General features: G+C 50.7%; 1 protein-coding gene across 4 annotated transcripts in view; it reads right to left on the bottom strand.

The window, feature by feature from the left end:
* Nucleotides 1–3155: 3155 nt before the first annotated feature.
* SCAPER (S-phase cyclin A associated protein in the ER) overlaps nucleotides 3156–21114 on the bottom strand; it is a 150443-nt gene continuing 132484 nt past the window's right edge. For all 4 annotated transcript variants that reach the window (XM_037053468.1, XM_037053466.1, XM_037053467.1 and 1 more), the window contains 3 exons: nucleotides 8860–9051; nucleotides 6237–6288; nucleotides 3156–3587 (listed from right to left, as the gene is read on the bottom strand). In XM_037053468.1, coding sequence (XP_036909363.1) covers nucleotides 3487–3587; nucleotides 6237–6288; nucleotides 8860–9051 — 345 coding nt within the window. In that variant the 3' untranslated portion in view covers nucleotides 3156–3486. The remainder of the gene's footprint in view (nucleotides 3588–6236; nucleotides 6289–8859; nucleotides 9052–21114) is intronic.

Raw genomic sequence — 21114 nt, forward strand, 5'->3', positions numbered from 1 at the left:
TCCCTGCTCTGTCCATCCCCCACCCCCCACCTCGCTGGAGATGGAAGGCTGGAAGACTGGCTGGCAATTATTGAAGGAAAGTTGGGGGAGGTGTGGAAATGGGGCCGCGTTTCTATTTTGCTTCCTGAAACTCAAGGTGATGCTAGCACAAAATTAAAGAGAACATCCTCCTTCTTCGGGATTTAGAAAATGGTGCTGCAAACTTACAGATAAGGGGAGAGAGATGTAGGGTTAATGAGGACCAGCTTTACCTCTTACGTATCCAGAAACGGTTTTAATAATCAGGGTTACTCTTTGAGGCTTCATTCCCTTAACTCAGATCATTCCCTCCTAAACAGAAATATAGGTGGTCGGCTAAACTCCCAACTAATCTTACTTTAGAAAACTTTTGATTTATACAGAATATTAGGTTTTGTCATTTTTTTTAAGTCAGAAGTGTTCTTGACTACAGAAGACTCACTAATGGTTGTTAATTAGCTCCAAATTTTTGCTTTTGACAGATTAACAGATTGACAGATTAATTTTTGCTTTTTCCACTTTCAAGTGGAAGCATCCAGTTGCAGTCACCTCTTTATCATTCATAGATGAAAAAGTCTAATTCCTTCTTTTGATATTTATTTGAGCGTGTCTGTTTCTGGGTGTCGGGAAATGATGGAAGTGGTTACTGTGTATTAGGATGGCTGCGACTGCCTGCATGACTGCATAAAGCAGCAGTCTGCCAGCCAGGCATAGGGGCACGTCCTTTCCCATGGAAGTTCCTTGATGGGACTATGGGTCTATGGGTCCGGTCTATGGTTGGTTAGTTAATCAGTTTTAATGGTTCCCAGATCACCTTTACCCATCTTCTGTAATACAGTGGGGGTTTTCTTGTAAATTAAATTAGCTGTAACAATCACAAGTGTTGTATTTTATGCTTACTGAACTTTCAAAGTGATAGCTGATTGTGTAGTAAAAGGTACAGTAAAAGAAGCTATGGATGGGAAATGGGAGTCAGTCATTTGACTAGATTAACTTCAGAATAAGACATTGTATGAGTATTTAATAATTCGGATAGCTCTATGACATTGAGGCAGTAAAGCGATTCCCTGAGATTTAGAAAAGTTTATGGCTATTATACCACAAAATTTAATCCATGTTGAAAGGCTGCATACTTCTGGGAAATTCAGAGTCGTCAAAGCTGAGTATTTAATGGACTGTGGGGCAGAAATCAGCTTCTCAATTTTGAATATGGGATAGCTTAAAGTTCAGTTTTCTCAGGGCTGCAAATATGGGTTAAAGTGAGACACTGTCTAAAATTGTTCTCTAGAAAACATGAGATTCTGCTAATGATGCTTTGGGGGAGGGGCAGAAAGCCCCACACATTTAGTTGGCTCTTTTCCTCGCCGAAGAGTGCGAGAAGCTAACCTGAATAGCAGTGGGCTGGGGAGAGGAAACGATGAATGAGTAATACACTGTTTGCGGAGAAGTTGCAAGGGAGTTGATAAAAGCAGGAAATTCACAGTTTATTAAACTGATGAAGGGAAGATTAGAAGCTTTTACATGCAGCTCTGACTGATGATGTAAAGGAAAACTTCCTTCAAGATACAGATTCGATGTAATAGCGAGGGTTGTGTAAGCAATTACAGACGAGCACCTTGCTGACAGAGGCTATGCATGGAGTTGCGGATAAATGGAGCCAGACTGGTCATGGGAGAGGAAGTGCACACAGACATACTCCTTCGGGATCCCGGTGTGGATTTGGGTGGGGAACGGCCCAATTTAAAAAGCAAGTTTCCGGCCCTGCAGCAATGGTGTCGGGAAGGAGGGTTCCGGTGAGGCCGGCCTTGAGACAAGGGCACCTGCTGGTCAATCAGGTCGTCCTTGGGCGGGAGAGCGCGGTCCGGGAAGGAGCCGAGGGCTGCGTGTGGGCGGTTAGGTATCTAAGGCAGGGGATTCCCCGTGTTGGGGTGCGGGAACAGGGGGAGGGAAGTGGAAGAACACGGGGGTGGGGGTGGGGAGTAATTAATACTCCAGGTTACTGAGGTTACTGAGACCCAGGCGTTTAGAGCTGACCTGGGGCTCCGGAAGAAAACTACCCGCGGTTCTGCAGCTGCGCTGGGAGGGAAAGGCGGCGGCGGAGAGGTCCGGGCCCAGGTGCAGCGGGGAGGCAGTGCCCGGGGAGGCGGGCGCGCCCGGCAGCTCTCCGCTGCGGGTTCTGGCCCCTATTCGCCTGGGCGGCCCACAGCAGCGAAACCATCCCCTCCCACTTTTACCTGCGAGTGTGGACGGTTTCTGGGACGGTGATCAGCGGTGACTCCATTCGTTACGGCTTTTAGGCAAGTTTCTCACTAGAGAAGCTTATTTTATTGAGAAGCGTCTTGGAGTCAAGCTTGTATCTGACGTTTCCTCTCTGCGCCTGCGAGTCCGGTGGGTCCGGATGAGGTTCTCCTTCTGCTGAGGTTTTAAAGGTGGATTTCCTTTCTCCTAATTTGTAAACCAGTAAAAACCACTCACACGGGGGACTGCTCTACGAACGAACACCAGGAGATGGGCTTGCTTTGGAAAAATGGAAGAAAATTCTCTTTTCTAGCCTCCCAGTCCCAGCCTTGAATCTGATACATATTCGGGGCAATTTCTCCAGCCAGATCTCTGTTCTTGGTAATGTTTGATCCTTATCCGACAGAAGAGATTACCGATGTCACTCAGTGACCGGCTTAGCGTTTTGCGCCCGCCACCGGCCTCAGAGGCGGGGGCAGCAGCAGCAGCAGCAGCGGCTGCGGTGAGAACAGGACAGACCAGGTCAACGTCCTGTCTCGGAGCCACGCTGCTTCCCAGCTCTTCCAGAAAGTACTTCGGGGTGGTTCACTAGGGCTGATCTTTTCCGGACTATTTTCTGGAGAGTAACTTCAGTCTGCGGGGCAGCAGAGGCTTTGCACTGTGTGCGATGAAGTTCAGGCAGGCCGACGATCAGCGCTCCAAATGCATTTCAAATGGCCCCGGAAAACAGACGTAATTAGAATGTAAAAGTGTTATGAACGTCTTTGTGCCAAATCTTATTAAAGAGGGAAATCCAGAACTGGTTAACTTTTATGTCTTTAATTAAGTTACTTCCGGGGCTGGAGTTTGCATTCTCCTTTCAAATTCGTACTGCCTTAACAAAAAAAGTCACCATTGCAAACAGAATAAGTTATTTTATTACAAGAACAAAACAGATTTACTAATTTTGTGTCTAATTTCACACATATTACAAATGCAAAGTATGTAAGATTGAAGTTACCAAACTGCAAAATATTGTGCATAAATGAAATAAACAACTTGCAGTGTTAGCAAGTAGGACATTAAAGTATCTACAGTCATTATAAATAGTTGAAAGTATATACCATATCTACAGTACAGGGGAGAGTATAAACATGTGAAGATGAGTTTCTTAAGGAACAGTCAGAACGTTTGAGCAATTCGAAATATTAATGAGGGTACTCAAATATACAACCAACCAAAGCATTTTTTTTATTTTTCTTTTTTTAAGAAAAATTGTCGAGCTTCTTCCCAGGCCTGCTGAGGAAATCTGTTGGCCAGCTCAAGATAGTCCTGGGATGCAAGGCATTTTCCTGAGAGGGAAGTGGAAAAGAATTAAATGTAAAAAGAGTTAAATTCCTTGAAATCTAAGAAATTAAAATCAATTTGATATCTGAGTATAAAATGGAGACATAACTTCAGATAAACTGTGGCACAATTTATGTAAACAAGGTAACTGATCTATCTATAGTATAAATATGTATTTTAACCACAATCTATTTTATGCTTCTAATATATTCAGACATTAGCCCCTATGTAAACCATTATGAAAAAAGTTGACAGCCATATATTCTATCTTTAAATTAGCCTTGACGGGGTAAATATGTATGTAAACTTGACATACTTCCTAAAAACAGTTTGTTTAATTGAAAACATGCTTTTAGTTTGAATATAACTTTGGAAATGCTCAAATCTGGCATTCAGTCACCTAACAAAGCAGAGGGCACCATGAGGAGCTTTAGTGGCCACTGACGTGGGCAAAGCAGAAGACCCCGCCCCTGGACAGCAGTGGGGCAGCGGAGATTTGCAAACCAGAATCTTCCTCTGCGGTCAGAGTGTGGTGCTTCCCGGAGCTGATTTACACTTAGAGGTTCACCTGGGCCGTGGACTCAAAACGACTTGAAACATTTTATGGGGACTTAGTCAAAAGTTCCCCTAAGCCAGGGTGTCGAACTCATTTTCACTGGGGGCCACATCAGCCTGGCGGTTGCCTTCAAAAGGCAGCATGTAATTTTAGGACTGTATAAACGCAACTACTCCTTAACAGTTAAGCGAGAGCTCAGCAGCGCTGCTGCAGGGTAGAAACGAGGTGAAGCGAGGTGGAGGGCGGGATTCGGCCTGTGGGCCTTGTGTTTGCCACCTGTGGCTTAAGCAAAAGGGGTACAGATTTCAAAGGTACAAACTGGCAACTTAGTGAGGTGCCATCATTTTCTTTTAAATCAAGTGACCATATTATGAACTGTCACCAATTACAGTGAGGACTCTTTCTGAGTCTCCACTTGCTGTTGTGTGGATTAAACTCTGTACTGGGGGGAAGCATGGAAGTCAGAGAAGACGGACCCTGGGAAAAGAAAGAAGGTGGAGAGACTCCCACAGGCCTCAGCGCCCCGAGCAGCAGAGGGACTGCCTGCCCATTCGCAGCAAACCAGCCAATGGTGACTCATCCTTAGAGCAAGGAGAAGAATGTTTTAAAAATGGCTATACTTCTGCCCTGGCTGGTGTAGCTCAGTGGATTGAGCTCGGGACTGCGAACCAGAGTATTGTGGTTCGATTCCCAGTCAGGGCACATGCCTGGATTGCAGGCCAATTCCCAGCAGGGGACGTATGAGAGGCAACCATACACTGACATTTCTCTCCCTCTCTCCTTCCCTTCCCCTGTAAAAATAAATGAATAAAATCTCTTAAAAAATGGCTATACTTCTTACTGTCAAAGAAATTGCTCTACAGCAATAAATAATGCATTAGAAGATTTTTGTGGGTATTTTCACATATTCAAAGTTTTAAACCTGTTTTTGTAAGAAACAGCACCAAATTATGCTTTTCCTGGGTTTTCCCAGGTAGCTTCCAATAATGGGTTTTTTGTTGTTTTTTTTTTACAGCTATGACCCAGTCAGGGCAGAACTGAACTTGCACCCTACTGGTGGCTTAGACAAATGACACCAACTATGATGCTGACTTGAATTTCTAAAAAGGGGCACAGCTTTCTGTTTACCTCTAAGTACCTGAGACAGTTGAACATTATATTTTTTTCTGTGACTTTGTTATGGGTTTAGTCATATTCTCTTCTATGTACTTTTCAACACCTGCCCACTATAGATAACTGTGTGCATGTGTGTGAGAGAGAGACAGAGCACACGGTGACATCCCCACCCCTTACTGCTGCCTGTCCCCAAATAAGGGCTAGTCGGAGGGTACCTGGGAGGGTCCTGCTGGGACTGGGCCTCCGAGTCAAAGACCACCACACTAATGGGAGACTTGGGGAAATCTGGACTACGGTCTCAACAGAGATGCTGTCAAGACAGTCAAAGAGCATCTTGTACTTCCCAGAGTGTAAAATATTTCCCAGGTAGTGAAATATTTTAAAAAGTAAAAATGCACTTTAAAATGCCACCCCACCCCCCAGCTCTGACCGCAGCAAACACCCCAGCAGGGACACTGCAGGAACAAACGCTTGTCATCTGGTGGCTCTTTCTCCACAGAAAACAATTTTACGTTTCTTATTTTGATAAAAAACATTCAAGTAGTTGGATTTAGAGGGAAATAGACACTTCTGGCATCGATAATTTTATTTTGAACATGGACAGGGAACCACAACTATGTGATGTCAGCATTTATGTAAGTAATGCAAACCAACACTAGTGATCCATCTAATTGTCTCCAGTGTTACTAAATATATCTAGCAATTATTCATCATTTATTATATCTCCTATGTGGTGAGTGTAAAGCACACAAAGATGTTTTGTGCTTTCCTTTTATTTCCATAGATTTCTTTGGATGTTCTGATACTCTCGTGACTGACAACAAAGTCGATTTCTTTCCTCACTGAAATACACAGTTATCTAAATCTCAAATATTTTAGGCAATGCAATAAATTAACTTCTCTAATAGCTCCAGAAGGTGGAGTAAGAAACCTGCCCGTCCAGCTAACAAACACATGACATTGAGTTTTCATGGAGACGTACCTTTGGGCGGATGAGACTGGGTGTCTGCCTGACTTTGATTCTGTGCAAAATCCTGTGTGAGACAAGAAAAGTGTTTTTATCCAACTGGGGAGCAGAGAATTTCACTGAGGGTGGCTTTAAAAATGCTTCTGAATTCTGAGACAACTATATAAAAGCCCAAATATAAAAGCTGAAGGTTGGTTCTCATAAATTTAAATCAAATAGAAATGACTCTTAAATTCCGGTCAACTATCACCAGGGCCAGCTTGCTGCCTACTGTGGAAACTACAACTTATATCTAACAAAACACTTTAGTCAAATTTGCTGTCTTAAAATACTGACAATTTTCGACATTTTTTAAAAAGTACAACTAAAAGCTGTTAGGTATTCTGTAGCTAAATCTTAAACTTTTTAAAAAAAGATTTATTTTATTTTTAGAGAGAAGGGAAGGGAGGGAGAAAGAGGAAGAGAAACAGCAACATGGGGTTGCCTCCTACGTATCCCCCTCTGGGGGACCAGGCGTGCAACCCAGGCCTGTGCCCCGACTGAGGACCGAACCAGTGACCCTTTGGTTCGCAGGCCCACACTCAGTCCACTGAGCTACACCAGCCAGGGCTAAATCTTAAATTTTAATAATTTTACTTTTAGATATAAAGTGAAAAATGTAGAACAGAAAAATTTCAGAAACTATCAGGGTCCTACTTTTAATATTTTCTAGTGGCTAGTAATAATATAATACATGGGGGCTTTGCAGAACCATTTTATAAACTAAAACTGAATGTATTTTTATTCCCTGAGCACACTTGTTTATAGAAAAAAAATACTTAAGTCCACTATTACTAACATTGTCTTATCCCAAATAAGCATTCTAAGAAATCCATGTAGCATTTAGAGAATTTTTGTGTTAAAATATGTTAACTGTGTGTTAAGTTTATATTTCCTTACATTTGAATGTCTGTTGACTGTAATAGAGCAGACTATATTCAGAACTATCTGAGGATCAATAACAGATGAAAACAAGTAACATGCATGATCTTTACTACCTCACATTCTGGTATCATTTGTATTTTATAAACTGTTTCCCAAGCAGTTGAAATGTATGGGACCAAGTTGACACAGACGCAGAATGTGGTCTTTGCTCTGCTCCATCTCAGTCCAGGACCCTCTGCTTGGGCCATGAAAAGCGCACACTGCGTCCCCGGCTGTCCCCACCCCGTTCCCACCATACTTTTCTGCACAGCACTTAACACGGTCTGACAAGCTACTTGTTTTCCGTTTGACTCCCCCCCTCGCCCCAACTTTAACGCGAGATCTGCGAAAGCAGGGGTTTTTATCTGGCTCCTTCACTGCGCTACTGCCAGGGCCGAGCGCGGCGTGCGGCACGCTGTGGGCACTCACAAGTTTCCTGCCCCGTGAAAGAGGGAACAATTTTAATGAAATGTCAGAGTCTTCAGAATCTCTGAAAAGTATTTTCTATCTACTCCAATCCTAAGTTTCTAAGAATATGTGTGGAATACTAAACATTGGCATGATGGCTTTATTAAGACTATGGTTTAACCATAACTTTATGAAAATTCGTACTCGACCTGTTGATCTGAATACCTCTGAAAAAATTTTTAGAAAACGGAACCCAGCCTCAAACAACACAACTAAGCTGAAAAGAAAATATTTCTAAACACAGTTGATCTAGTTGTGTTTACAAGCTGATCACGTACTAGAGGGTAGTTCACAAAACGTAAAGCACTGATTGTTTCTAAGGTGAAGAAGGTGTTGGGACTCTTGGGCCGCCCCAGCCAGCTGGGCACTGTCACCCCTTCAACAGGGACCGGTGCGCAGGAGCCAGAACAAGGCTCGCGACCAACACAGAGCTCGGCTTTCTGTTTCATTATTGTATTATTGTCCACTAATCAATCACGTGTGTTTCAAGGAGCGAAAGCTCATTGGTTTTATGGTGGAATATGTGAAAGAAAATGGGAAATTTTCAGGAAAAATGATAGACAAGGACAGAAAAATGATGGGATCGGGGATTTGCCAGTATCACAGAACAGACAACCGGATTTTCGGGCCGCGTTACTGCGGACGCGGGGGCAATGCTTCGCTCTGCTGCTGCCCTTCCGGTGCCAGACCTCCAGAAGGCAGCTGGGTGGGAAAGGGCAAGGCCATCGGTAACAGTTCCTGACTCTTCTAAAAGCAACGTAACAGGTTTTTATTATACACACAGATGTGTGTATATAGATGAATGGTATTTATTTAAACATTTACAATAAACTGAAGTTTTAATTAATCTTTCTTCAGCCATCATTACCTAGCCCCTTATAGCCAGACTAAACTGTAAGAGTAAGATAAAAGGAACCATTAAAGCCTTAAAGAAGTCTGGCAGTCTTTTAAAAACATTTCCTCAGCATGGGCTTACTTCATTAATTGGGAAAAATACCCTTTCCTTGAGATCCTACAACTAGAAATATATATACAACACTCAACCCGGTGTTACCATCCCAGTGTTTCAGAAATCAATCTTCAGGCACAGAACTACGCGAGCTCTCTAAGAGGCAGTGTGGACGCAGACACGGAGCCGGCCCACTCTTCCTGCCTGGCGGCGTCCGCCCACGCACCCGGCCAGAGAACGGGCACAGCACAGAGGTACCTGAATGAACGTAGCCAGCAGCACACAGCTCATCTCCTGCTCCAGGATGACCTTGTTCTGGCGGTTGTTGTAACAAGCGGCGATAAGAGAAGGGAACAGCACCTTGACCAGCCGAGGGTCACTGAAGTACTGGAAGGGCAGCTGGCACAGCTTCTGCAGCACCGTGGGGTGGCGTCCGGACTGCACAATGACCTGGGACAGAGGAGCAACCCAGGTCAGCTGCCAGCTTCCCCTTGCCGAGTGTCAGGAAGAACTGTGGAGAGCAGGCTGCAAGAGCGTGAGGAGGGAGAGAAGACTCCTGACTCTTTACCTGAGCTTCATTTAAGGGATATTTGAAAGTAGCAGAAAATACAGTAATCTCATCTCCTAACTCAAGGAAAAGATTCCGTAAGTTCTGCAGCCACTGGCGAGGACGCCTGTGACGCGGACCTCCAACACACAGAGCGGCAGCAAAGGCCCCTGCACTACCCTCCCCGGGAGCAGGGCAGCCATTTCCTCCAGGCTGCAAACAGCTCCCTCACCAGAAGGACACCCTCTCCCGCAGCCCTGCCCACTGCAGTCTCCCTGGTTGCTCACGGAATACACCGAATGCAGGTAAATCTATTCCGTATGCAGACAGGCCCTGGAAAGAAAAGGGGATTGTAAGGGAGCGGACGGTTNCTGCCGAGTGTCAGGAAGAACTGTGGAGAGCAGGCTGCAAGAGCGTGAGGAGGGAGAGAAGACTCCTGACTCTTTACCTGAGCTTCATTTAAGGGATATTTGAAAGTAGCAGAAAATACAGTAATCTCATCTCCTAACTCAAGGAGAAGATTCCGTAAGTTCTGCAGCCACTGGCGAGGACGGCTGCGACGCGGACCTCCAACACACAGAGTGGCAGCAATGGCCCCTGCACTACCCTCCCCGGGAGCAGGGCGGCCATTTCCTCCAGGCTGCAAACAGCTCCCTCACCAGAAGGACACCCTCTCCCGCAGCCCTGCCCACTGCAGTCTCCCTGGTTGCTCACGGAATACACCGAACGCAGGTAAATCTATTCCGTATGCAGACAGGCCCTGGAAAGAAAAGGGGATTGTAAGGGAGCGGACGGTTTCAGCCCGGGCTCCGAAAGGTCCCTCCTCCGATCCACACTCCTTATCTGTGTTTCCATCAGTGCCATTGAATCTAAAAGGAGAATTGTTCAGATAAATGAGACCTTTGTCTTGAAGCAGTCTAGGGTTACAGCTGTGTACACTTTAAGAAACGGGCAATGCAATTAATGGGCTTGTAGGGAAGTCCTCCTAATTTACTCCCTGGGCCCTCACGATAAACTAAGAAATGTCAAAATCAGATATGTTTCAAGTGACCCTGACTAGACAGTCCTAAAATGAAAGAGCTGGGTGACCCCACTTCTTGGTGTCCGAGGAACCGCATGGAAGGCGAGGAACACTGTAAAACCTAAGGTCAGGACGGTAAATCGTACTTGGGAAAACACAGCTTTACAGGTACACGGGCAGGCAGGACTGCATTCAAATTAAAACCAGAAGGAAAGAATGAGGCAGCAGAGGCAGGAGAAACATAAATTACAGGGATTTACAAGTTTTCAAAGTACTTTTAACAATACTTTAAGAACACACTCTCAGATGATAATGGAGTTTGGTTTAAGAACAAAATCAACAGAGTAATAGTTCACATATTTTAGTTCAATAGCTAAAACGACATCAAAACCCTTCAGAGAATGTTGATAGGGACTTGTTAACACCTTCAAATCCGGCAGGAATTTTAAAGACTCGCAGCACGACGACTCAGCACATGGCTGTGAGCTGCCGTTTCTGACGGCCGCTGAGAAAAATACATCCCATCATCTACTTGACCGATGAAGCATTTACTTACATCTGTAATTATTAGCATGAGTTTTGTAGCACAGCCAAATGATTACCACTTTCGAATTTATAAGGATACCATTAGAAGTCTCTTTCTACCCTTTGACAAAAATTAAAGACAAGTTTTTTATCTGGAAGTTAGGTGTTAAAATGCTATTATCAGAAGACTCACTAATTGAAAATTTATTACACTGGCCGGCCTCACTGGCACAGGCACTGTCTTAACTCAAAGACAACATTTCTGGTTCCTGGTAAATGAGCAGAGAACAGGAGCGCCGAACGGGACCTGCCTCCCCCAGGACCCCCACTGAGGTGGTGCAGAGCCCTTAGGGGCCTGTCAGCCCCCCAGAACAGAACACAGCAGAGCTGCCTGTGGAAGAGGTGAATTTACTGAGGTCACCAGCAGTATAGCGAGACGATCTACTTGGAAGTCCCTGGACTGTGAAGGGATGAATGGATGTAGGCAGTTTGGTTACCTCGAGGTAAGTTGTTCCACCCACAGGACCACCTAGGACGGACCACCAGGGTACGGGTCAGGGGTCCACCAGGGGTGGTGCGAGCCACACCCCTGGCCTCGCTGTGAGGACATCTCCTCGGCAGTGTCTTTTGAACCATGATTTACATACTGTGGGGAGACAGGGTTGGGAGTCCAGGAAGGGGCTAGCCCGTCACGCTGAGACTTGGGTAAGACCACTGCCGGGTGATTCAGGTGGGCTTGTGGGTCGGCTGGAGTAGGCTGAGCACTCCTTTAAGGGCATGGAAAGGCGGCCAGGGTCTGACAGCCCGACCCGGATGCTCAGGGCCCTGGGAGGGGCGGTCAGGGCTGCCTTCTTTCATCCAGGCCCTAAGGGGTCAAAGTCACCTTGGACTGCCCCACGCTCCAAAGGTAGTGGAACGTCAGCAGTCTTCTCGTGGCACATGGAAGGGAGTCTTGCTGAGTGAAAGGACCGCACACAATTCAGGGAGAGCTCAGAGCCACAACACGGTGTTTTCCATCTGCTTTCCCGAGGGAGCTACCGCTAAATCAGTAACTGCTGGTCTGTCTCCTTTGTTTACAAAGGTGGGCACCACCCTGAGCCTGGCCAGGCCACCTGCCTCTGCCCCAGGTGACACAGGCCAACACCAACCTAAAAGGGCTTCCCACAGAACACGGCACCATGCGGAGGGGCTTGGACGGCAGAGATGGCGGGCAGGGGCTGGGAGAGCCCCTTCTCGCCGAGAAACCACCTCTCAGACATGATGTCCACTTTCAGCTGGTCGTGTGACCTGCACGAATCGCCCAATAGCTCTGGGTTACAAGGTGACGAGTTTCTTAAAAAGTAAACCGTTGGTTGATGTACACATACCCCTTAAGTGAACAGCTGAATTTTTGCCAAGGGTTCTGGCTGTAGTGGTACAGCCAGTACCCCCCAAAAGCAACTATGACCAAGGTGCTTGATCTCCACCCCTGACCCCCATCCTCACAAGCAGACATGCTCACTGATCTTGGGAGGGGAGGGGAAGGGACAAAGAGAGGGAGAGAAACACTGACTGGCTGCTTTTCATATGCGCCCCAACTGGGGACGGAACTCACAACTCAGACATGTCCTGACTGGGAATCAAACCTGCTGTGACCTTTTGTTGTAGGGGATGACACCCCAACCCAGCCACACCAGCCACGGCCGAACCTTCAAATACAGCCTCTCTCATGGGAGGTTACACTGCCGAGTTTTGGATGTACGACCAAGCGCGCGGCTCCCTGACAGGAACATCAGAGGGAGGTTCAGGTCCCGGGTCCACTCGATCTTCCTCTGCAGAGGCCGAAGGGCACGACCCACAGTCTCGGACAGGGCCTTTCCCCAGGCCCTGGTCCTCACCACTTTCTTCTTCAGCATCCCTGGGGTGGGGACAGGGAGAGGCAGGGGGAGAGGTACTCCCACTTCCTCTTCTTTTTGGAACCATCAGCAGTTCTGGGAAGGAGAGCCTTTAGGAGGAGGAAGAGCACGTGCCACAGCCCGCTGGAGGGCGGGCCGAGGGGCGTGAGGCTGGCGAAGGGCGACGTGGAGTAGACAAGGGGACGCGCCGATCCTTTTGTCTGCTGACTGGTGGCTCCAGTCCCTGTCCTTCCTACCAAGGGTCACCGGGGCACCCAACAGAGAGCAGGCAAGGGCTCCAGGGAAAGTCGCAGACGCGGCCCGAGGCTCCGTTGGCTGGGACACGGAGGTGTCCTGCTTTTGCAGGGAGATGAGCTGTGTGCACGAGTGACAACCATCAAAGGAGCCCACACCATCAGGGGAGGAAGAACGAAGTACTGGGAGACTCCACGGGAGGGACAGGTTACTGCTCACTTACGGGGATGTGGACATTCAGGGCTGGACCTGAGCTGGACACCTGGAAACAGCAGGTGGAGAATTTCAGGAGGGGAGAAGCAGCTCCCAGACTCATTGCCAACCCGTCCTGGTCCGCACAGGCCGCCAATAAAGGACCGCACACTTGGCAGCTGCAACACTGGGAATGCGTTTTTCACAGTTCTGCAGCCTAGAGTCCAGATCACGGTGCCAGTCTGTCCGTTCTGGTGACACACCTCGCTGTGTCTCACGTGGCCTTTTCTTGGTGCGTGGGTGATGAGACGGATCCCTTTCTCTCCTTCTCATAAGGCCACCAATCCCAATACATTCAGACCCCACCTCTATGCCTCATTTGACCTTAACTACCTCCTAAAAGCCCTGTCTTCAAGTGAAGTCACATTGGGGTTAAGGTTCAACACATGAATCAGGGTGACACCTGTGATTCCGCACTGCCCGGCCAGAACGACGTCTCACTAGAAAGGCTGCCCTGGCTAACCAGCTGTCTTTCAGAGGGGGAGGGCTCAGCTGTCTTTCAGTGGCCTTGGCTGTGCAGGCTTAAGGGGTCTGGTCTCAGGCAGCCTGGCTCTGGTCAGTTAACCACTCTGAGCTCCGGGGTCCTTTCTATAAAGCAGGATGGGTGGCGGCCTTCAGGGCTTCGATGAGGCCCATGAGACAGTCTGTGACCACAATGCACAAACCAAGGCAGGGATGGCTCTGCTGCTCGGAGTCCTGCTCTGTGGCACCTGGCTTCCACGCACTGGCAGGACCAGGCGTCCCCACAGTGTGAGGCCTAACGAATGTTTTCCATGACACACGAGGGCCACTCACCGGGGCAGGGACCTGGCAGCACAGGACAGAGAGCTGCAAACAGCGCTGGGGTGCCAGCCAGGATCCTGGGGTGGGAAGTGCATCTGACAGCTCTGGGGAGAAAGTCCCAGCATGAGCGCGATCCAAGAAACACAGGTCAGTGGCACAGAGAGAGGCTCAGGGGCTCCGTGCTGAGGCTATGGTACTGGATGTGACGAGCCGAAAACCGCAGGGAGGACCAGCGCTGTGGGCACCTGATTCAGACCCAGGAAGAGCTTCTTCCCTCAAAGCCCTTCAGAAACTCCTCAGGCCCAGGAGGTCTTCCCAGGAGGCACAGCCAGAGACGGGGCAGCGATGACGGGCACAGGCCGGGTCCTCGCTCTGTCCCCTCTGCCCGGGGGTGAGGCCCATCCACATCTCCTCCTGGGGGCGCCAGGGCTGCTTCTGCCTCAGAGACTGCAGTGGCCTCCCAGTGGTGGTGCCTTTGGTCTGCACAGCGGGTCCCCGTGAAGACTGTTTGTGTCCCCCCAGGGCCAGAGGCAGAACGCAACCCCAAAGCGATGGCATCAGGAGCCCCCGTGGCTGGGACTAGTGCTCTTATAGAGAGACCCCACAGAGCTCCCTCGGCTGCATTCTGCTGCATGAGGAGACCTGCGGCGGCCCTCTGCGGCCTGGGAAGAGCGCTCTCTCTGGAACCCGACCAGACGGTACTGTGGCCTTGGGCCTCCAGACTCCAGACCCCGAGAAACCTGCGCTGCGTTCAAACCACAGTCTGTGGCACGCTGTTCCCGCAGCCGGACGACTGAGACCTCCCTCCAGACTCGATGCCGCGAGAAACCGTCTCCTACCCTAGAAGGAAGCCGGCTCGGAATCCACAGGGTCCTGGGCACCCAGAGTCTGTCTGCAAAGACTGTCCACCTGCATTAGGTGGGCAAACACGATGACCATCTTATTTCATAAGATAAAAACCTAACACTCAGAAAGTCCAAAGGACTCACCCCAGGCCCCCAGGTGGCAGGGGCACTCTGAGTGCTGGCTTTTGCTCTCCCCCAGGCCCACCGGGGGCCACCCGATGCACGAGGCGCCTCTCCCTGGGTAGAGGGCCTGTCGCCACGCCCCAGCTCACTGCCCCGCCTGGCCGCCAGCCAGCTTCTCACACAACCTCGCCAGTCCAGATGAAGATGAGGATGATACCCTGCCGTTCCAAACAGATGCAACCAACCGACACACACAGATCCGACCGACACAAAGGGCCTTTCTTCAAAAACCTATGTTCTGCTGGGCTAGGTATCAAATGCCCAGTTCCTGGCTATGCACTGGGCTACGCCAAGGGTTTGTCTCACGTTATCAGATAGAAGACCTTGAGCGAGAGGAAGGGTAGGGCTGCACGCATGACTCTGGAGCGGGCACCGTCCTGGAGAGTCTCGCAGCCAACTGCCTGCCGGGTTTTCAGAATCCGCTCTCACATTTTTGGAACAAATGCTACCACGCATACTTACAATGCGAATCCTTGGTCTGGCCCGGGTACTTTTCCCAGCAGTTAAACTTAAAGAAGAAGAACAGGAAAGTGGAGGCAAGGTGCTGAGTCAGTCTGGTCTGCACACGAACCTGGCCTGAGGGGTGGGCAGCTCACCCGTGTGAAGAGGACAAGCTGCCCTCGCTTCCTGGGACCCACAGAGAGGAGACCTGTGCAGACTCTATCTCGTCACACAGACAGAAGCTGCGACCCTCCTCACCCTGAGGTGCCTTTCCTCCAGCTCTGATGGCCGGGAGGGCGGCCAGGAGCCAGGAAGTGAGCGAGCAGACAAGTGGTCCATTCATCACGTGTCTACGGTGCCTCCATCCGGCCTGGTGTGGTGTGAGGCACCCGGAACGGGGTGGTGACGAATCAGAGCCAGCCCTGCCCTCACAGGGGACCCAGTCTTCCCACAGAACCCATGTTTGCTCCTCACAGGGAACCACGGTGACCTCAGCTGTCTACCAATTCGCATTTGGGGAGCAAGTCCAATAACAGTGAATCCCAGTTTTTGACAGTCTCTAGTCTGTCAGCCCTGTGTGGGGTGTGTTCCTTTCACTGGTACCATGGCCCTAGTGCCTGGTGTAGTGCCCTGCACAGTTGCTGACAAACACCAGGAACTATGCTCACTGTCAGGGGAAGGAATGGGTGAGAACTGAGCCCAGGTTCCCCAAACCACCACCCCGGGGCCTGAGATGCCCCCACTTTGCCGGCACCCCACTGAACCCTAGTCTCTTGGCGATGCGGTCCAGAGAGAAGGGCAGCCTGGGGCACAGCCCCTCCCGGCAAATCCTGGGAGCTGAACCGTCACACCTAAGGCCAAACAGCAGCGTCGGTCAGTGTGGCAGGGTGAGCAAAGTCGCACAGAATGTGTATAGATAGTTCAGGCTCACCAAGGCAACATCTTCATGCCTAGGAATTCCTGTTTTGCTTTTTTCCCTTTTCTTGTCAGAGATAAGATGTCCTCAACAGAGGACAAAAACAGGTGTCTAGACATCTGAACTCATTGAGAGAGAGACAGCCAAGATCGCCTGTAAACCACGAGAACAAAGCATATTTTTGTAGCGGGGCAGACACAAAGCAGTTGCCGCATTCCTCCCTCGGAACAGGCCCTGCTGCAAAGCCCTTGCGCGGCGGAAGCAGCCGGGTGGCCGCGCCGGCGCACGTCGCTCCTGACAGGTCTCGTCACACCTGAGGCCCGGGCCTGGAGGCCACGCAGAAATGGCCCCGATTATACATCACGGACAACATGGCAAATCCGTACACTTACACAACCCAACTCGGAGCAGAGGAGCACAAAGATTCCCTTGGCTGGCACGGCACACAGTTCCCTCTTCTCTCCCAGGCTGAGTCCAGGGCAGGGACCGTGGCGGGCTGGGCAGGAGGCGGCCTCCCCCTGTGGTGGCGGCAGAGCTTCATGGAGGGACAGGCGCAGCCAGGGCCACAGTCGGACACTGTGGCCTGGCTTCTCACGGGCTCTAGAGACCAGGGGATCCTACAGAAAGAAGGGGTGAGCAGCTGTCCCGCGTGCCCCTCCAGGGAAACCGGGCAAGAAGCCAGGCTGCGCTTCTCTGCTTCCTCTGGGAAACGGGCTGTGAGCTGGGGGCCAGCACAGGGATGCAAAGGAGGCTTCTGGGCAGCCCCTCCTCCCACGCCCTTCTGCTCCTGCAGGGGCACCCCTGCCTCAGAGCCAGGCCCCCACTCACAGCGCTGGGACGGCCTGCGGCCCATCTTCCTGTCCTCCACACAGTGTGGTGGCCCCTGAGACACGTGTTCCCCCGCCAGCAAGGCACAGGAGCTCCTCATCGCCCAGAAGGGAAGTCCCCAGGACTGTGGCCGTCTCGACCTGGGCCTGGCTTGCTTCTCCACTCGGCTCTACCTCCCAGGTGCCCGTCAGAATGAACGCCAGTCCCTGGACCTGCCAGGCTATTTTGCATCCAGAACCTTTGCTCACAGCCTTTCCCCAGCCAAGAATGTCTTTCCTACTTGCTGCTGGGAAGTGCCCAGCCCCTGCTCAGTATCAGCTCCTGCAGCATCTCCAGCCAGGACCCTCTGGCACACACCCAGGTGCATCTATCGTCTGTCCCTCCCTTGCTGCCCAGTTGTGAGCAACCGGAGGCAGGGACTTGGTGTGTTTATTTCCCCTGGTGCAGGTGTCTAGGACAGTGCCTGGAGCAGATGAGCTGCACACAGTCAGCCGGTGGCCAGGCGGTGGGTTTTATTCATTTCTGCACCTCCGAGCACACGAGTCGACATGGCGTGGTCATTTTGTTAAGGGATGAATGAGGAAAGGATGAGTGACGCATGTTCACGCGGACACAAAGCTTATGTCCCCCACGATGAGTGACGTCCAGCCTTCTGCTCCATGAGGAGCACCGCCTCCTTCTGCCCTGAATTCCCTGCAGACATGTGCCGCAGCGCTGCCTGTCCCTGAAAGTCAGGTTCCACAATTTGTCAGGACTAAAGCCAAAAGTACTGTTCCCGCTGTGATTTAGGTTTGAGAAAGGCCCCGAAGAAGAGCAAGCCCTTGGAAATGAAACAGACTCACCACCTCGCCACACATTTGAGGGACCACTCCGTTCCACTTTGCTGTTTACCTGCAGTAACTGTGTCCTGTCCACCGCTGGGTGGGGGAGCGACAGGCCGGCCACAGAGAGCCACCGACGGTGCAAGAGCAACGTGACCCTGTGCTGTCAGCCAGGAGCCCCGTGTGCCACCTGCACCTGTGTGTGTGTCACACTTAACTACGGTTAAAAAACAGCTTAGAATAGTTTTTCTTAAGAATGAAAAAAGTCAGAACACAGAACATGCCACTTTCAAACTCTTCTCTAGGAGCAGCCATTCTGACTTTCTAATCCAGGTCCTTTAAGAGAACTCACTGTCACGCACACGCACACACATGCAGTGTGTGATGCGGGAAAGACCGTGACCATCACAGACTGACGGGGTGCGTGTGGCGGGTAGGAGGTGGGTAGGCGGAGGAATGCCGTGAATACTGTCTCGGCACGCAGGCGTCCTCCTGCTGGGCTTCGGGCCTCCCCTTCGAGGGCTGCGGGTGCCCGACTTTCCTCCTGGAGCCTCTGGGTGGCGTGAGCGCGGGTCTGTGCCATGGAGAACTGTCTGTGACCATGTTATTTAATGATGAAAATGTAATAGTAGTGCAGTCTCTTTGTAGTTCGGTTTACTGCTTTCTCGAGTGAAATAAATGGTCTCTCCGGTTTCTCTGGCTTTCATCTCTCTGCTGTGAGTACATCAGGATAAGGTTTCTATTAAGGCGCATTAAACGCCCGGGTGATTCATGTCAGACGTTTTCCCGTGTCTCCTTCCAACACAGTCTCAGAGCACCTCCGTCTCTGTGCTGTTTTCAGCGGGGCAGCCGCCCATCCAGGCAGAGTGACTCGGGTGTGGGCTCTGCTGTCCTCCCGCCCTGCCCCACCACTGCCTTCTCGACAAGCATCTGGTGATCACCAGCCAGCGTGTCCCACTCAAAGAGGCGTGACCCCGTGACGCAGCTGGCAGCTGGGCCACCGCAGCGTGCTCAGTGGCAGCCCAGGGACCCCGACAGGAGGAGCCCCGGTGCTGCGCACCCTTGGGCACACAGAGGATCACGCAGGCAGCAGGCAGGCCAAGCTCCCTCCAGGGGCTCCACAGCTGGGAGGCACAGACAGCAGAGGTGCCTCTGTGGGGTGACAGCCGGTGTCAGGGCTGAAGGACGAAAGCTGCACACCTTTCCCTGCTGCGAGCAGGGAGCCTGGAGGAAGACAAGGATGCGTTTGGTGACATCACAGAAGCAGCATCTGTTCTGGCCAGAGAGTGTGCACTGTGAGGTGTTATCGGTGCTACCGTGTCTTATAGCTGAGAGGTGGCAGCTGGCAAGTAAGCGCCCTGCCTGGACGGCACAGGCACTGGTGGGACAGCCGGGACAGAACTGAAGTCACCTGGGCCCAGGGCCCACCACATGCCCCTCCCTCTCGTCCGGCCAGAGCAAGACTGCCAGTGCCTGAGAGCAGAGGCCAGCCCCCACTGCCCCGACAGATGTGCAGCAACTACTGAAAGAATGAAGATTCCCAAAGGGATTTCAGAAAAGTCCTTTATAGTGTCTTCAGGAAACTCACTATTAAAATGAGTAACATGGTGTTTTGGGGTATTTACGTGCGGACTCGCCCACAGTGGGCTTTCTTAGAGTGGGACACACCTGCTGCAGGCTGTCTTCTTCTTTAAATCCCAGGCATAATGAGTCACAGTGCCACCAACCTGGTGAGCACAGACCCCAGGGGCACGACGCACTCAACCGAAAGTCAGTGTCAGTGTCAGTGTCACTGCCTGCGAGTTGGGCCTTCTCGTCTCTAGTTCATCCTGGCAAAGTGACGCTCGGGACAACCTGCCGGTGTATCACCCCCTCCTTGTGAGGGGGTGGGACATGACCCACGCTCCTGCGTGGTGCTGTCTCCTCAAAACAGGGTTTGCTGAACACGAAACAGAATTTCCTTTGGTTTTCAGAGCTATTGGCTCCAGCAAAAACAAAAATAATGAGTTTGTCTTAGAACAGCTTCAAAGATAAATAATTTATAATGCCAAAGAAACAGCTCTTAAACTTTTAGGTAAAAGCCAGTTCAGGAGGGTTGATCTGCGAAATGGCAGTGCTGTTTCCTCCAAACTCCGGGCCTGTCGTAAACCTCTTCTGTGATGCTTTGCCTATGGAGTGATGTATAATCTCAACAAGTGATCGTTCATTCGCCAAGTATTTACCAGGGCATTGCGCCGTACGGGGCGGTGCGCTCCAGGTAGGAAGGTGACGGGGCTGGGAACAGAGGGCTGGCTGATGTGCACACCCCTCGCAGGGCACCACCGTGTGACTCAGGTGTGCTGTCTGGTGCCACGGGGCTGGGATATCCGGGCGAGAGGAAGGGGCCGCAGCTGCCTTGCGAGCATGCCCCTTCTCACAGGTGAGGACGCTAAGGCTCTGTGCTCAGTAAGCTGACCCATCTGGGATAGAGCAGAGGGGTTTCCAAGCCTGCTGACTTCAGAGCCCACGCTCTGGTCTTCTGTGGCGTCCGGCGTGCAGCACCACCAAAGATCAATCTCAAATCCTCGACCGCAGATGGGCTCTGGATCTGAATCCCGTGAGACCCCCGTGACTGCTGCTGCAGGCCCACTCGCAGGCGGGCCTGTGGCCACACAATGAGTCACAGTCGGGAGAACGTCCCTTCTCAGTCAGGCCCCACAGGGCCCCTGCAGGTGCTGGTTCGCAGAGCGCGGCTCCTGATCATCTCTCAGCGGCTTTGCACAGGGAAAGAGGCACCTGACGTGAGCATGTGGTACCTCAAACTACCCTCGAGTTGGAAAACTCACCAAGGAGACGAGGAAGTAACACTGTCTGACTTGGATTCTGTGAGATGGTGACTTTCACCACCATCAGCCAAAATTGCAAACTGGCAACTGTCTCTGTTGTAACACCAGCCAGGTCACTCACTGAAAGTCTCAAAATAAATGTGCAAGCAGAGGCTATTTTTAACTAGGAAATTTGTTGTTGTACCCTGGGAAAAAACCCGCATTTTTCCTTGGCACTGTAATATTGAGAGTAAGTCCAAAATGGCTGTATTACTGAAATTCCTGGGCTCTTCCCCAGACACGACACATATTTGTTTCACCAAAGGCACTGCATTTGTCACACAGAGAAAACACAGAGGACGGAACGCCAGGGTGGCAGCCACAGTCCCTGTGAGGGCCGGAGGCCCTGGGTGCTGGC

The sequence above is a fragment of the Sturnira hondurensis genome, unplaced genomic scaffold (genome assembly GCF_014824575.4).
Source record: "Sturnira hondurensis isolate 20B ecotype Veracruz unplaced genomic scaffold, ASM1482457v3 Scaffold0007865, whole genome shotgun sequence".
In the NCBI taxonomy this organism is placed as follows: domain Eukaryota; kingdom Metazoa; phylum Chordata; class Mammalia; order Chiroptera; family Phyllostomidae; genus Sturnira; species Sturnira hondurensis.